The sequence below is a fragment of the Hirundo rustica genome, chromosome 16 (genome assembly GCF_015227805.2).
Source record: "Hirundo rustica isolate bHirRus1 chromosome 16, bHirRus1.pri.v3, whole genome shotgun sequence".
NCBI classification, from domain to species: Eukaryota; Metazoa; Chordata; class Aves; order Passeriformes; family Hirundinidae; genus Hirundo; species Hirundo rustica.
In genome coordinates, this window is record NC_053465.1 from 5,817,488 (window position 1) to 5,834,290 (window position 16,803).

Here is a 16,803-nt window from a genome sequence, read left to right on the forward strand (position 1 = left end):
AAGCTGTTTGCTGTTGCCCACAAAGCCAGACAGCTGAAACACATCATCACTTTAATAAGTCAAACCAGTTTCAGCTGAAGCTTCCCATTTTTTTTTTCTTTTTAGAAAACGTTTACAGAAATCTATCAGTGTATCACAGCAAAGAGTGTTTAGATCTGAAAGAAAAAAAACCAAAAGTACCTAAGTTTTATGTAACTAACTTTTCTCTTGAGATGCAGCAGGTTTTTGGCTCTAGAATCATCAGTGGAAGTGTTCTGATGTAACAACCGAAACTAACAGCAGGTGCTTTTATTGGATGGCAACACATTTATAAAATGCAAAATTGCTTCAATAAATCAGTTAAAAAAATATATCAAAGCAAATTACTATTTAGAGCTGGGAAACATAGCTAAGTGCTGGGAAATAAACTGGTCAGAGTGTTAGTGGATTTGGGAAGTTCTTCTCTTACGCTGGTGACACAAGGCTGTGCTGCTGCCTCCTCAAGGACACAGCTCAACTTCCAGTCCTCTCCTCAGCTTCTCCACCATCGCAGAGAAAGGGAAGCACAAGTGACTGCACATGAATGCAGGTCCTCTGAGGAATGGGAATAGTCCTGTGAAACCCTTCAGGTGTGCTGGGAGCAAGCATCTGAGTTACCCAATCAAACCACTTCTCAAATTAGATTTAATTGTGGAGTCAGCATAAAGGGTGATTGGAACAGAGGAAGACAACTGAATGCAGGGAAAAAATGAAAATGACATCGAGCTTGCTAAATATGTATTGTTTATTAAGGCTTGTATTCTCCTAGAGGAAAAAGTTAATCTGATGCTGTCCATTACTCCTTACAGGCAGTAACAGTCCAGAGACAGAGTTATACGTTCTAAATACAAGTCTAAATGATACAGATTAAACTTTATTTAAATCGGAGGTCCTTTTGGAGTAAATAGTATTCAGAAGATACTTGCTTTCTAATATAGTAAAAGATCCTCTACAATAAACACGTGCAGATTCAGTGTGCTAGAGCAGCGGACATGAGCACCATTTCCATGCTTAACTGGAACTCCAGTTGGTGACAGGTTCTCCGACGGTCCCCTCACTCCACAAAAACATGACAGCAAATTCAATTTCTTAAAACAGGTTTTTTTACTCATCCAACAGAAAAAAAAAAAATTAGACGTACACACTGTCAATTTTAAACATCTGAGGCATAATCCATCATATTATCCGTACTATTAGTTCCTACGTTAAAGCTCAGCATTATCGGTATAAAAACTTTAAATGGCATTAGGATTGGGGGGGTGGCTTGGGAGAGAGTAATGAAGGAAAGGATTAAAAATGATCTGCAATTAACTAATAACACCTGAAAGCTGAAACAGGTTTAAACACATTGTTTAAAAACCCCTGCAATGTCGATAGCATCACATTATTATTTAATTAAGCTACAAAAACCGTAAAGCAGAATTATGGCTGAGAGAAAGCGTCTCGCTCACCCTCGGCAGGATATGGAATAACAGATGCACACTGAAGCACTGGTTAACAGAATGTGAAAGGGAAATATTTTCCAGAGAAACAATTCCACTGACAATTTGATTTTCTACTAGACAGAAAAAACCAACATGGCGCATCAGCAGTTTTAAAAGAGTAATTGTACAGATAAATAAAGAGGCAGAGCAGCTGCACAAAGTGATCAGAAATTTAGTTGGTTTTTTTTTTTTTTTCATTTTAAAATTCTGAAGTGCAGTATCTTAGGAGGTTGGTTGGTTTGTTTTTTAAATGACAAAAAAAGTCAATGCATGGTTTCTTACTTCTGCCATGAAGAAAAAGGGATTGGGAGGAGGATAAAGGAAGATTTATCATGTATTCTCCATAATCTCTATATCTGGCTAGGAACATAATTCGTGCCAAAATAAAGTCTTTGGGAAGCACTGACACTTTAGTATGCTCATGTATAGGTCCACATTAGGTTAATATAACTGTTTACCAACTTAAAAAAATAAAAACAGACACACCTTTATTAATGATTTCTACAGAATTTTACATAGAAAAAAAGATACAAATTAATGCAGATCCACTTGGGCAAAAATAAACTACAATGTACTTAAAGATGCAACAACTTAATTTCCCCTGCACGAGAAGATATAGTGGAGCTGAAAGCTTTAGTTTGTCCTGATGCCAGGATACAGCACCAGTTATACTTAATTTTGTTTCTCATAGTCGAATTTAATATCAGTTCTAGTATATATATCAAACTGTATATGTTTATTCTTATTGTTTGTTTCGATTCTGACGTTCCTGCAAAGAGAAAAAAGTTAAGATTTTAGTCAAAGGAACAAGCAAAGAGTTTTCAGCAGTTTAACAGTAACGCTAATGTGATCCCAGATAATTATACACTTAAAACAACGCTGCTACATTTTATAAATATATTGTTCATACCCAACCCAAGGACTCGATAACAATGTTTTTAAGTGCAGCCTCAAGTGGAACATCTGGATGAATACCTGCAGTCACTTCAAACCAAGGTCACACAGAGAGAAAGGTATGAAATATCAACAGTCCTAAGGAGAAACAAGATCTGCAATATTCTACTTTCTGGATTATTTTAGCTACTGCAGTAGTAGCACAACCAATACATGAGCAGAAAGCAGATGGCAGATTAGTGAACTCCACAGAACTGGTCTAATTTTGAAGCACTCAAATGACTTTGGAGTTTAGTCACATTCAGTTAAAGAAGGGATTTGAGCTGTCAAGAAATTCTGTCTCTAATTCTTCTTATTGGTTCAACTACGCTGGGAAGCACTGGGAAATACTTGGGGGTAAGAGATAGAAACAATATTAGGTAGAAGAAAAGTTTTGTTCCTCTACATAGTCTGATAAAACCCAGCCCAGCTGGACTGAACAACCCAAGCGTGTCCCAAAGTGCTCCAGCACAGCAGCTGGGAGGGTCTTGGAGCCTTTTTCCAAAGTTTCTGCTAATCACAAATACTGAAGGCAGCTAAAGGTCACCTAAGGGACACAGGCTGCAGGTGAGCCCCCCACCAGTGACCCTGTGCTCTCCCAGCAGCACAGGGCACCCACAGACCCCTGAGCAGTGCCCAGCACAGCAGGGCACCTCTTCACTCAGCGTTTCAGGAGCCCCAAAGTGCAGAACATGCAAGGACAGCAGGACAGAACCAGGCTGCTGTGTGCTAGTCCTGCGCATCCTCCAGCTAAGGCACCACTGCACGCTGAACAGAAAGGGCTCAGCCCTCCCCGTTTTTGCTGCTTGCTGTGCTGAACTGGCTTGGAAAGACTCGACTCTGTACTTAAATGCATCAATATGGCACCAAAATCCTATTCCAAAGGAAATTGTGAACTAGCCCAAGCACCACCAACAGTCAGCTCCTGAACTAACACCCACAGATTTTGTTTTGTGTATAAATTCTGTATAAAGTTCATCTCAGAATTGTTTCTGTTGTGATGTAAAACTTACTTGCAAATATATCAACCATTGTAAATGTAACAGACTGCATTTGCTGCTTCAGCTGGTCACGGCATAAAAATCAGAAAAGATTTTTAAGAACTGAATATACTGATTTCCTTCAGACAAAATATTAGTATTTCAATTTTCATAATAAAATTAGGTCAACAAAGTCCAGAATGAATTATTAATCTATAATTTAAGGCAGAAGTAAGAGCCAAGTTCTTTTACCAAATCAACAAAACAAGCTGTGTAAAATGGTAGAATTTATTATAACAATCTATATTCCTCCTGTCTTTTAACTCTTGACTGTGATGAATTATCTACAAAAGCCATTTCTTAATGGCAGAATGTCAGAACATTACATGTTGTTCTTAATAAAAAGAGCTTATGTCTGCCTGACATTTCAAACAAAAGGTGGTTACAAAGTATCTAGAACTGAATCATATCAGCTCCATTTTCAGGCTTCAGTAATTGTTTCATCCTATTTCCTAATTCCATTTCCAAGGTGGCACATCCCCTTTAAGGCCCTACCACGTTCATGAGCCCAATTCTTTCCCACTGCCACCTCATGTAACTTATTTTTAGTTTTCTGTGCAGTCATCCACTGACCTCCCTAATTCCACTTTCTTCAACAATGGAAGCTTTCCATTCTCATGGACTAGCCCCACATAAAAAGAGGCAGGCTAGCACCTGAGACCTCGACCTGAAGTGCTCATGGCATTCAGAAACTCAGCTCAAACTCTGTAATTCAGTAAAAAATGCTCTTTAGTGAGCAAGTTCCCAAGCAGTTCCTCCTACCTTGCTTTTTGCTTTCTCTCTTGGGGGCTAATCTGAGTCTTCCTCTTTACAAATGTCTGAAACCACATAAACTGAAGAAACGATTCTTCGTGCTCTCGAGCATGGCTGCTTTTTAGAAGCTCTAACTCTGAAATTCTCTTCCTTACTGCTACTTAGTACTACTGCAAGCAAGAACAAACAGTTTTGTAAGCAGCTAACAAAGCTGTGCTCATTTTGGTTCTGAAAATCCGGAGCCTTCGGTTTCTCTCCTCCGGTGGAATACTCTTGATATCTCTCACAGGAGAGCTCCAGCTGCACACTTCTCCTTCAGGACACTAATCTGTATGGTCTTCAGACACAGGGAAAGTAGGTTTCCACAAAACTCGCAGAGATTTCCATCTTGGAGACACTCATCCCTGTCAAACTTCTTTCCTCTTCACCTCAGGCTAAAGTAGCTTCAACTTTCCTACTAAACTTGGTTAAAGTCAGTGGGATCAAAGCATTCATCTACAGACATCTACAGAAAAATATGTATGTTTTCTTTATCTCAGGAACACAGTAATAATCTTAAAATATATTTTTTAACTAGAGCTTTGGAGGAAGGACATATTCCATCCTTTTAAGTTCTGTGATTATGTTCACAGCAAGCTCATCACTGAGAGGAATCTCACAGTGCTAGGAGAAAATGAGCATTTCCAGGTGCCAACACGCACCAGCCAACGCTTTTCAGGATTTAATCACCTAAAGCAGAACTGGTAATCCTGGTGATTCGGGAGCTTTCTGAGACTGTGCAGCTCTGCCAACACAACACCAAGGTGCAGAGCTGAGTGCCTTGCCCAGATCAGAGGTGAGAGCACAGCAGCCCAGTACAGGAACCGGGACCATCTGCTTTGGTGCAGATCTGGGAGCACGAGCTGCTGACAGCTCATCTGTCACCTGTAAAGTACTGAGATCTGCAACAAGTTTGTCTTTACAAGCTTTTAAGCTTAGGAAAACAACTTTGTTAAGGCTCTGATGGCATGCTTTTAGGGAATATTAGTACCTAATGCCACATTATACTCTATTTTCTTTTTTAGAAGAAGCTCTCTCACATGTCACAACTTTTTTTACAGTTTTCAGAGCATGAGCTTTGATGACAGAAGTAGCTCTTTATGGGCACTGCAGCAGCTCTGGAACAGCTGAAAAAGGCTGTGAGGGTCAGGTGAGAATTCACGCATTCATTGTTTTGTTATTTCATTCCAGACCCCAATACCCTCCTATTACTCCCCTCCCAGGTTCTGGGTCACCGGACGGGGTTTAAGTATTTCCATGTGGCAATTCAAAAGCTGGACTTATATCCCAGCATGACCAAATCCCCTCTCAGTTCTGGAGGGATACGTTCTTTCAGCCACGCTGCAAAGAGATGAATCTTTGGCACTTGAAAGAATTTCATCCAGCATTACACGTGCCAAAGCCTCACCGGATGATTTGGCACTGACACTGAAGCTCCTACATCAGTTCAACTCAGCAGCATGAGCTGGAGCTGGCTCTGCACACAGCAGCCATGGAAATGCTGGTTAGCAACAAACTGGAGCCATCTAAAGAGCTGAAATGCCAGTGGCTTGCCCTGCACAGAGTAATTATTATTCTCTACTAAATATTTGCAATATAAATAAAATTGTATAATTTAAGCTCTCTATGTACAGCTTTTTAAGGATCGTGTCCCTTTGTAATCACAACAGCAGCGAAATGGAAGCACAAAATTTCAACGATTTTACAGCTAAACAAGAATATAATGAGTTAAACCCAGCAATCTGAAAACCAATTAAGATGGCATGAATATATACAAACAACTACCTGAAAATGTCAATTAGGTCGTAAGATACTTTAACTGGCAATAAGATTCTTCAAAAATTACTGTCCTAGGAAGATTAATTTATTTAACAGGAAAGTTTGTACTTCATCAGCACAAACTTCTTAACAAAAAGAACTTCAGGTGTGTATAAATCCTGTAAAAAACCAAACTCTCTAGTAATCAGCTGGACTTCCATTTTGTCAATGAAGGGGAAAAATAGTGACTTTCCAAACAAGTTTTAGGGTGCAACGTAACAAGCAGCACCTTATTTTTCATTCCTTCATTGCTGCTCTGCTTTAGCTCTCTAGCACTATTATCTTCCTCAGTGTACTTTGGTGTCCCATTTTCTATTCAGAGGAATCTAAGAAATATAAATTAGACTTCATAGTTTATTTTGTGAATGTGTGATACAAGCCACAGCCTCTGCTTTAAATGACGAAAGAAAATACATTATTTTGAAAAACTGATCCTGCTATAAATAAAGCAGACCTGGATAAGAATATTTTTGAGCAGATAGTGGGGATTAGTTGTGTTTATTAAACCAACCCAAAATGAGATCAGCTCAATAGTCAAACACCAGCCCTCTGAGATGCTACAAAGCACAGGAATTCTGGTGTTGGTGATCCATTGGGATCTTGCCCAGGGCAGGAGTTATCCGTGCAAGAGTAGATCTTATCACTTTCCCTGTGCCCTCACTTCTGAAACACCCTCAGCTGTCCCCTCCAGCCTTGGCAGCAGAGCACAGGGAGACAGAATCAAAAACCCAGATCAATCACAACCCGCTACACCACAAACACTGGACACGGAACCCACGCTGCCTCAGTTCGTCTAGACTCCCTCCTACATAAGGGAACACCTCTCCAAGATAGCGGCTGCATTAAATGTTGAATTATTAATTATCTACTGAAGGAAGGAAGTGTTCAAGTTTAGGTTTTACCTTGTGGAACCCCACAGGGAATACGCAAGAAAATCTTGCAATTTTAAGCTGTTCTTCCCTGCTGTGCTGAGGTCAGCTATGCACATCTATCATGGCCAGGAAAAGTTCAGCCACAAAATTTTAAAGACTCTGAACTCCTTTCCTCACATAATTTAAAGGCACAATCTATGAGGACAGGTTGAAGCAGTTTTATCTGCATTTTTACATGGCAATTTTAAAATTTAAGCTGCAGGAACATGCATTAAGTCTTTGCTTTAAAAACATCTTAAAAACAAGTGTGAGCTATCCTAAACTAAACCAGCCTGTCAAACAAATTCTGTATTTGCAACGCTATACAAAAAAAGGTCTAGGAAACACTATCAACCCCAAGAAAATTCTGAGTATTACTTGTAGTAGCAACTACACCTCCTGACTCCAATTATTTTGTCAGGTCACTACTTCTAGACTGCCTAATTAGAGAAAGGCATTCTTGAAACTGAGGTCGTGGGATGGGGAGGGACAGAGATCCCTTGTGATACACTTAGAGCCCTGAAAGTGTATGGAAAGTTTTACTACACTCTCCCAGTTACTGCCCAGACTTCTCTCACTACATCTTCACTCAAAACTTCAAGAATTAGTAGACAGATTAAACCTGGGAACTGAAAACCTTTATTTATCCAAATAATACATGTGACTTCAGCAGCATAAATGCACTCTTTCTAGCACTATTCCAGCAATATTATGCAACTCTTTCTTTTCCAGAGAGATAAACTGAATAAACAAAATCAGGTTTCTTATTCTTAAAGGTGATGTACAAATTTCAAATACCAATACAGGTATCAATTTTGATAGCCCAGTTGCAGTCAAACAGTGTTAAAACACCTCGTATTTAAGGCAAAAAAACTTAAGTGACAATCACTGGCAGAACCCAATTCTGAAACACAAACTATTTTCTATTAACCATTTAAGATAAAAAAATAAATCAAACTCCAATAAACTGGACATAAAGTCCTTTACCCGTATTACTGCTTAGCTTTCTGCTTTGAAGCTCATTGACTTGTGAAACTTTCACAGAGAAATAAGCATCAGTTCCGTGTTGTTAAACACACAAGAAACCATCAAGTTGAGACGTACTAAAAACATTTTGAATTCCTACTTACATTTTTCCACCAAAGAAGCCTTCACATTTCATTTTCCCCATATCTGTGTATAAAATAAATTTTTTAATAAGTTTACCTTCCGTACCACCTCCTCCTCTTCCTGGCGCTTTTCATAATGAGAAAAGTCATCAAAGATGGAGGTCGTGTGCTTGTAAGTAGCAATAATTTTAAGCACTTGTTTTGCTTTTTCTAAGGGCACCTCCTGTGTATCACGGGAGTTTGTAACGGGTTTGTTGTCATTGTTCTCCAGCCTGATGTGTCTCAGTTGGTTGTTGGGCACATCCTTCACAAAGATCCACTTGACATCAAATTTCCCCTTCCACTTGTCCTGAGACCAGACACCTGCACTGGTGCCATAGTCCACAGGTGATTTCATCTCTGCTACTCCACAGAAGTGTCCACTGCCATTGACACTGAACAGCAAGTACACCGGGCCCTTGCTGTTCATGGAGCGAAAAGCGCTGTCCAGGCGTTTGTTGCCGTGTTCCGTACTACACCAAATAGAATATTTAATGGAACGATGAATATCATCCTCAGAATAGCTCTTTATTATGAACACACGTCCATTTTTAAGGTTCCATTCGAAATCTTTAGGGTTGTAGCTGTGAGCAGCTTTCAGTTTTTCAAGGACGGGATGGGACTCGCCGCTCGGAACAGGGTTGGGCTGGGTGCTGCCAGCTGAGTTGGTGTCATTCCCAGTTCCTCCACTTTGGCCAAAAGCTGCATTTCTGTTGCGAGGAGCTACCCAGCGGTTTTGGGGTGGCTGCTGAGGGGTCTGATACTGTGGCTGAGTCAATGGAGGAGGCTGAGCTGGAACAGGCTGAACAATTGGTTGCTGTGGCTGTGGAACAGACTGAGGAGAAGGAATCTGTTGGGGGGCAGGAACTTTAGCCACAGGACCCTTATTGTCCCAAGTACCTATGTCCATATTATGCTTTATAGGGGGAGGAGGCAACGCTCCTCCGATTACAGGTCCAGTTTTTGTTTTCATTTTAGGCTGTGGTTTTGCAGGCTTGCTGGCAATAGCAGCCCAAGAGGTTGGTTTAGATACTGGCAAGTTTACATTAGATCCACCATTCCCAGAGAGGGCACCTGTCATCCCGGCACTGTTAACAACAGAACCTACTGTTTTTACTGCAGAGGTTGTAACATCTCCACCAATCTTAAGTCCAACCATTCCCTGCTCAATACTGTTCATTCCGGGAGCTTTATTTAACGTATCATTATGAAATCCTGTTTGTCCATCAACAATGGTACCCCCCAGAGAACTGGGAGGGTAGCTGTAACTGCTCCCATATGCTGAGCTTTGTGTCTGCTGTCCTTGGGATCCACTTGTTCCCCAAGCTGAGAAGGCAGGATTTTCAGGGAAAAAGTTAAACCGGTGTTGATAGATATTATTTCCCAGACCCCCAGGCTGTCCAAAAACGGCATCGTGCATAAAATGATGATCCCCGTTACTGAGCTGTCCATAGGTGGTGAGATAAGGGATAGGAGGATCTCCTCCTGTAGACCATGGTGCTTCACTGAGAGAATAGGGAAACCCAATAGATGGTGGATAATAACTGGACAGATAAGGATCAGTCATTGATGGATAGCTACTGTTCTGTTAAAGAGAAAAAACAGTCACCAGATAAATAAACCCTTCATTTATAAATAGCCACAACACCAAACAGAAAAGAACACCAGAGACAAGATAATGTAATTTGCTAATGACAGATCTTAGTTCACACTCCAAGAAGGATTCAGGGCTAAAATGAAGTATTTGGGCATTTATAATACCCCCGGACTAGGGGCTCACATTGGAGTCGGTAGCTCAGATTTTGAAACCATGTAATCTTACTTACACTACTAAGGTTATTTAGTAGCCAACACTCCAAATTATCACAAGAAACATTAACTATAGTTTGTAGCTACAGAACTAAGGAGATGTAGCATTTCTAGACTGGTACATTAGACTAAATTACCTGAATATGACAATACATCTAACATATTGTTATGGTCCTCATTATGGAGTTGTTCTGAGGGGCCCACAGTCTCCACCAGAAAACCCACACCTCCAGCAGGAGAACACAGGCTGCTTCTGACACACATGCCAAGCGTGCCACAGGTAAGAGATACAAACTGACATTACAGGGCCTGGTGCACCAGAGATAAATCCAGGCCCAGATGACACAGGCCATCCAAACTCTTGGAGACAAAGCTCCTTTCCAGCCTTTTGCCCAAGTCTTTTCCTCCCTCAGTAATAAAGTTACAGCTGTGCAGGAGTGTCCCTGACTGTCCTTCCAAACAGGACATCTCTCCCACTCGTGAAATAAGAGACCAAACACTTACAAACCAGCAGATCCCCTCTGAAATTTCCTCCCCTTCAACTGTTTTATTAGACCAAGCTGAGAAGCTTTTCCTCTAACACCTTGCTGGCACCTGATTTTGAAACATTCCATATGATTCTTATATTCAGCAATGCAAAAGAACAAAGCCAGGATGTTCTAAAGTGGGTTTTACTCCTCTTCAAATCAACTTGAAGCACATACATTGGAGACCTTCCAAGGTGACACTCCAACCGTAATTACTAGAGAGGGGGTGGGAAGGTCAACATCTCCTGTTAATGAGTCAAACAGTAGCTCGCCTTTCCTTACTCATAAAGGCTATTTTAAGAAGAGGAACTCTCCTTTCAAACTGCTAGATTTCAAACTTGAAAAGAAAAATGTATCTGCAAAATTAGGAAATCTGCACCAGAACTTTAGCCGTCTTTCCAAAAATCTGATTATTTCTCAGCTTTTTCAAAAAAACCTCCTTGCTGAAGATAAGCCTAACATCCAACTGACACAATCATTTTCACTGCTCATTTTTCAATGACCTTTTTTCCATGACACCCCAAAGCCAGAGTAATTCAATATCCTTATGTTTCATATACAGAATTACACCACAATATGCCTGCAAGACTTCCATACAGTACTGCAAACACTTCAGAGACTGAAACAGCCTAAATCCAATGTTATTGATTCAAAAGAAATTATCTCTGCCACTGTTCAAACTTCCTTTATTTACACACAAATTCTATCACTAACAGGAGGTACAGAAATCACCTTCCTATGAGATAACCCTCTAACAGTTTTCTGAGCCTCCCAAGCTAAAGTAATCAATATTTAGCATAATTTTTTTTTTTCTGAAAGACTTAGACACTGCTGAGTGTTACATTTTGAAGTATTAATTTAAGAAAAAATGAAAACCAAATGCAGATGAAGGGGAGGAGATATAAGTAGTTCTCTGAGATACTTATGCTCATATATTCTACAAATTTAGAATTTAAGACCAAAGGGACTAAGCTTAGGGAAAAGCAAGCGGTTTGTCTCAGAAATATTTAGGCTAAAGGATTTTAGACAATTCCTGCAGCTGTCATCTCTTCACACAGCCTGTAAAGTCTCCACAAGGATTCTAACAAGATTAAAGGAAAGTTTCAGCAGGCATCCTTACCAAACATTCCATCTATTTTGACTGGCTTTATGCCAGAGTATGTAAAAGAAACCCTGACAGAAGTTCTTCCCTGCAACTGCAGAACATTTATTTCAATAAACTTATCCTTGACCTTTCTGCACCCTTCTGTATCTTTTTTTTTTTTTTATTAAAAACCTCCAAACAAAACCAACTCAACCATTCTGTAAATTTGGAAAGAATCTCCTTTCCCCCAAAATATGCTGCTTGCTGGTGATTCCCTGTTCCACAGGAATAATCTCTCGCTTCTGAATGACTTTCCAGGAGGATGATTTCTTGCTGAGTGTAAATCTGTACACCAAGAGTCTACATGACTCGGTTCCCTCTGCTTTTAAAAGTACTTTTAACATAATATTACTAATCTGCATTTGATTTTTGATGTCAAATATATTATTGTGTCTTCTGGGACTTAAATTTCTCAAGGTTTTTTTAAATATCCAACTGGTTTCAAATCTTTTTTTTTTTTAAAGTCATCTTTACAGTAGCTTTCAACGGCTGAATAAATCTGACTGGATAACCGGATAATAAGGCTTTGTTCAGCAACATGGTTGTCTTCAGTACAAAATCTCACAGTCCTAATTAATGCTACTGTCACTTTCCACTTAAAATTTTAAGAGGACCTACACAATTGTTTCTTGTGCCATGCCAATTTTTCACTGCAGGATAAATAAATTGGTCAATGGAGCTACACTTTCATAAAGAAAACTTTTATTATAATTATGAAAATTATAATAGCCGTAGCAAATTTTTCTATTTAATCCTAATAATTGGGCTTGTTGACAGCAAAGACAAATTTCCTAGAATAAAACTATGATAGATGGATCTATTTTTTCTATGTGAGCATTCAGTGTATTTCACAGTTTAGTTTTAAGTAATTAAAAATTACATACAGATGTGACAAAGCACAATTTAAAAAACATCAGAGGGACTTGAAAACCTCAATTTCTTTTATAATTAATTTTGCATTAAAAATTAAGATTTTATTTCCTTTTTTCCTCACAAAGGCTTTTCTACCTTCCACAGCACATTAACTCCAAAAGAAGGAATGCCTCCCAATAAATTATTTTAAGTTTGGAGAACATGTCTATGCTGCAAGCAAGCTCAGTGATGCCATCAATATTAACACTGGCATCTGACAGCTTCAGGCTGAATTATACATTTCCTTTTTAAAATGTAACACTTAGCCTTCCCATCATGTACCTCTGGTAAGTGTTTCTCTCTGAAATGGTGTTTCATACCTGTGAATGAAAACTTTTTGCTTCTCCAGTTTCTATACATTTTGTTCCTTTTGAAGATAGCAATGTGAAGTAAAAAATTAACTCAGAGTACACTTTCAATTATACTGTGTTTTAGTCATGGATGCTGATTTAATGTACATTACAATGAGAGTTTACATTACAGTAAATGTAATGTAAACTTAAGTAACACATCTTTAATTCTTAAAATATATCAGAGGACGTGAAAGAACAACAACATTTGCTGAAGTGTAAAAATTGGGACAACTCTACAAAGTACCCAGAGAGCATCCAACCCAAATCTAAATTACATTAATTTCTATGATTCTATAAATAATACAAATCAGGAGAACCCAAAAGTAGAATTTTCAGACTCCCACAAGTAACTCTCCTATCAAAGGACTGTAAGATCAGTCTGCCACAGTGCAGCCACATCAACAACCTGCAAGGGGAGGAGGAATCAGCTCCAGCTCCTTGGAGCATTAACTTCATTTTCACTTGTGGCCATCTGGAGATGCAGAGTAATATTAGCTTTGGGAACACAAATGCTGGTTGTATCACCAAGTAACACAATATGCTGTCATTTCTTTTTCCATTTCTATTTAAGGCATTTGCTCCCTCCACACAATCCTATGAATGGATTGCCAACAGCATGCCTAAGGGGAAAAAAAAAAAAAACAAAAAAACCCCTAAGTTAAAAATACACTAACCTGATTTGACTGCCCAGAAAGGTAAGGCTCAAAATCGTTGTCATGAACTGTGTCCTTCTGATGTAATGAACCATTTTGTACTACAAAAAAAGGGTTACAGCACATTATAACAGCAGCAGCAGCATTGCAGGAATGATGTTCCACCCCAAACTACTTTAGGAAAAGCCGTATTTCTTCTGCAAACCAGGAAGACTCATAAAAAGACCAAGGGATGATATTTCCCACCCCCAGATAGTTTTTCTTTATATTACTGCTTATAAAACAAAGTTTGAGTAAATTAAAAGAAAAACAGTAATTAAAAATTCTACAGCTGAGACTGAGTAAACAACTCATGTGAATTAACTCCAAACAAAAAAATCATTATTCAGAACAATTTTGTGAAAAAAGATTGGGAAACAACATCTATTGTTCTGGCCCATAATTAGAACACACAAACTCACAGTTCTCCCAGCGTGTGTTATTCACTGCTTAAGCTGGCTAAAATAAGATGAGGTAAGGTTACATTTAATTATGAAAAGAAGACTCCTAAGTGCTTTGGTATCCTGATATTTTCAGGAAAACTTAAATTTCAACATTCTCATCTGTAAAATAAAAATATCTGCCATAAAGTCCTACTTCAGCATAAAAGAATGTCTGATAAGCATCCAAAACCCATTACTGGGTGATACGCAAACCCAAAATGGCTATGAGGTTCTTTCAAATAATTCCCTGTTTACTTTAGATTTGAAAAGGTGAAATCCACAGTGTGATAGTTGCTGTATTTATCTATTTCACAAAACAGCTGAACTAAATATAATACTACACTAAATAAAGTGTTTAGCAAACAAGTTTGGGAATTTAGCAGAATACTTCTGCAAAGTTTGTCAAGGGGATGTAAAAGAGTGTTTACAAACACAGGGAATGTGTTTCTTCAACTAGAAGGAGCTGGATTTTCAAGGCAGGTTAAAACCTATTAAAAAGCATTTATGAGTTGGATATTATTACTTACTAAGTCTTAACAGTTACATACTTGCTAGCAATCACAGTAAGAATGAAGGTATTTCTTAGATGACTTGTTTTTAAGTTTCAATTTAAATGAAGTAGAAGAGTTGTAAAAATGCCTATTATCTCATCAGAAGTTAACCATCTTTTAAGTTCCCTAAATTATTAAGTTTATGGGCTTAAATAAATATCTCAGCCAACAGCAGAGCAACAAAACTGCATTCACAGAGCGTGCAAAAGTAGGTAAAAAATACATATATTGTACAGGGATATCCTTGTGACTTTATGCAGCAACCTTCTTCATATTAAACGAGGAGAATTATTTAGTACCAACACACAGTCCTTCCCACTGCAAATCCAGCAGCATTAAGTGGGATGCAGGCAAGCTCGGATGAATGGCAGTCGATGTTATTTTTGAAACAAAGCACACATTCCCTCATTCCCAGATTATTTTCCATGCAGATTAACAGCGATACATTTCTGCTCACCTACAGGTACCTGGGTAACTGATCTGTTACAGTAACAATTTAAGCGACCAGATCACAGCACGATTTCTCACCTTTATTATCCTGTCCTTTCGGTCTCTGAGCAGCCACAGCACGTGATTATAGAGAAAAAAAAAAAAAAAGGGAAATAAAAAAGTTAATTTTAGAAAAACGCTTATATTATCATAGACACTGCAAAACCCACAGCGTCCAAGGGCGGGGAAGAGACTTATAAAAATAGCCAGCAACATCTCAAGGTTTGTTTGGATCGGGGTTGAAGAGGCGTGTTCCACGTATCACCCAGCACCGGCCTTCCTGAGAAATGGCCCCGGCTCGGCGGAGGAGGCGGGAACGTGCTGTGCCCACGGGGGAAGTTAAGGAGAACGATGGAGGTCTAAAGCAGCCGAGGGGGAGAAGAAAAGCCTCGCGGGGCCTACCAGCGGCAGGCCCGGGAATCCCCCCGCCCACGGGCCGCCTCGCCGCTCACTTACCTGAGGGTCAACGCTTGTGGCAGACATAATTCATGCACAGGGCCGCCGTGGTTCAGCAGAGAGCGCCGGGGGAACGAGGCAGGGCCGCTCGGCGCGGCGCGGAGCTCCGGGGCCTGGCGAAGGGGCGGCGGCGGCGCCTCCTCTCCCCTCAGGCGGCGGCCGGGCGGGGAAGGGGCCGGGGCCGAGGGGGAGGGAAAGGGGCCGCCTGGCGCCTCCTCGGGGCGCCTCCTGGAGGAACGGCGGTGCAGGCGGCGGTGGCGCGGCTCGGGCCGTGGCGCTGCCGGTGCCGGTGCGGGCCCGGTCTCTCACATGCCCGCGGGCCGGGCCTGTGGCCGCAGCGAGCGGGGCAGCGGCGGCCGCCGACTCCAATGGCGGCGGGCGCCGGGCTGCGGTGACGTCAGCGCCGAGCGCTCGCGGGGCGCGCCGGGAGCGCACGGGGCGGGGCGCGGGGAAAGGCGCGCGGGGCGGCGGCGCCCAGCGCGTGCGCGCTGCGGGGGCCGAGTGGGGCTGAGGGGAGCGCGTGGCGGGCGCGGCCCCGCCCCGCCCCGCCACACGGCCCCGGCGCCGCGCGGCCTGCGCAGCGCGGGGATGGCGGCAGGGCTCGGGAGGAAAGGGGCTCTTCGCCCAGGGGGCGGTCGGCCACCGGGACGGGCTTGTCAGGGATGCGGTCACAGCGCCGAGCCTGATTGCTCAGGATATGTGTGGGCAACGGCACGTGGAGGGATTCTTGGGTTCCTGTGGAGCGCCAGGAGTTGGGACTCGATCCTTGTGCGTCTCTTCCAACTCAGAATGTTCTCAGATTCTGTCCTTACGCCATTCCTCTCTCAGCCTTTGCGAGGACTCTTTGCCCGCAGGCTCGGCTGTGCAGGTTCGCAGGATCACTGAATTACTGAGACAGAACCACCGAGCTTCCTGAGTTGGAAGGGACCCGGGATCACCAAATGGCTTAGGGTGGAAAAGATCTCTGAGATCATCAAGTCCAACCTCTGATCCAGCACCCCTGGTCAGCTACATCAGGGCACTGAGTGCCGCGGCCACTCCACCACCTCCCCATTCCAATGTCTAATCACTCTTTCTGTGAAGGAATTCCTCTTAATATCCAGCCTAAACTTCCCCAGGTACAGCTTAAGACTGTCATCTATCGACAACAAGGATCATCAAAGCCCAGCTCCTGTCCCGGCACAGGACACCCCCAACCATCCCACCATGTGTCTGAGAGCTTTGTCCAGATCTCCTGGAGCTCTGTCAGGCTCAGTGCCGTGATCGCTTTCCTGGGGAGTCAG

The 16,803-nt window shown here is 41.4% G+C and overlaps 1 protein-coding gene across 2 annotated transcripts; it reads right to left on the reverse strand.

Moving 5' to 3' along the window:
- Nucleotides 1-745: 745 nt before the first annotated feature.
- On the reverse strand, nt 746-15,913 carry YTHDF1 (YTH N6-methyladenosine RNA binding protein F1). Of its 2 annotated transcripts, XM_040079860.2 has the most exons (5): nt 15,521-15,728; nt 15,104-15,128; nt 13,564-13,643; nt 8,203-9,729; nt 746-2,271 (listed from the first exon to the last, which is right to left on the reverse strand). In XM_040079860.2, exons 1-5 carry the CDS (start codon nt 15,545-15,547, stop codon nt 2,245-2,247), a joined length of 1,686 nt encoding a protein of 561 aa, XP_039935794.1. In that variant the 5' UTR covers nt 15,548-15,728; the 3' UTR covers nt 746-2,244. The 2 variants fall into 2 exon arrangements, with proteins under 2 accessions (XP_039935794.1, XP_039935793.1); XM_040079859.2 differs by lacking the exon at nt 746-2,271 and having other exon boundaries at nt 3,726-9,729; nt 15,521-15,913.
- Between the last annotated feature and the right edge of the window lie 890 nt (nt 15,914-16,803).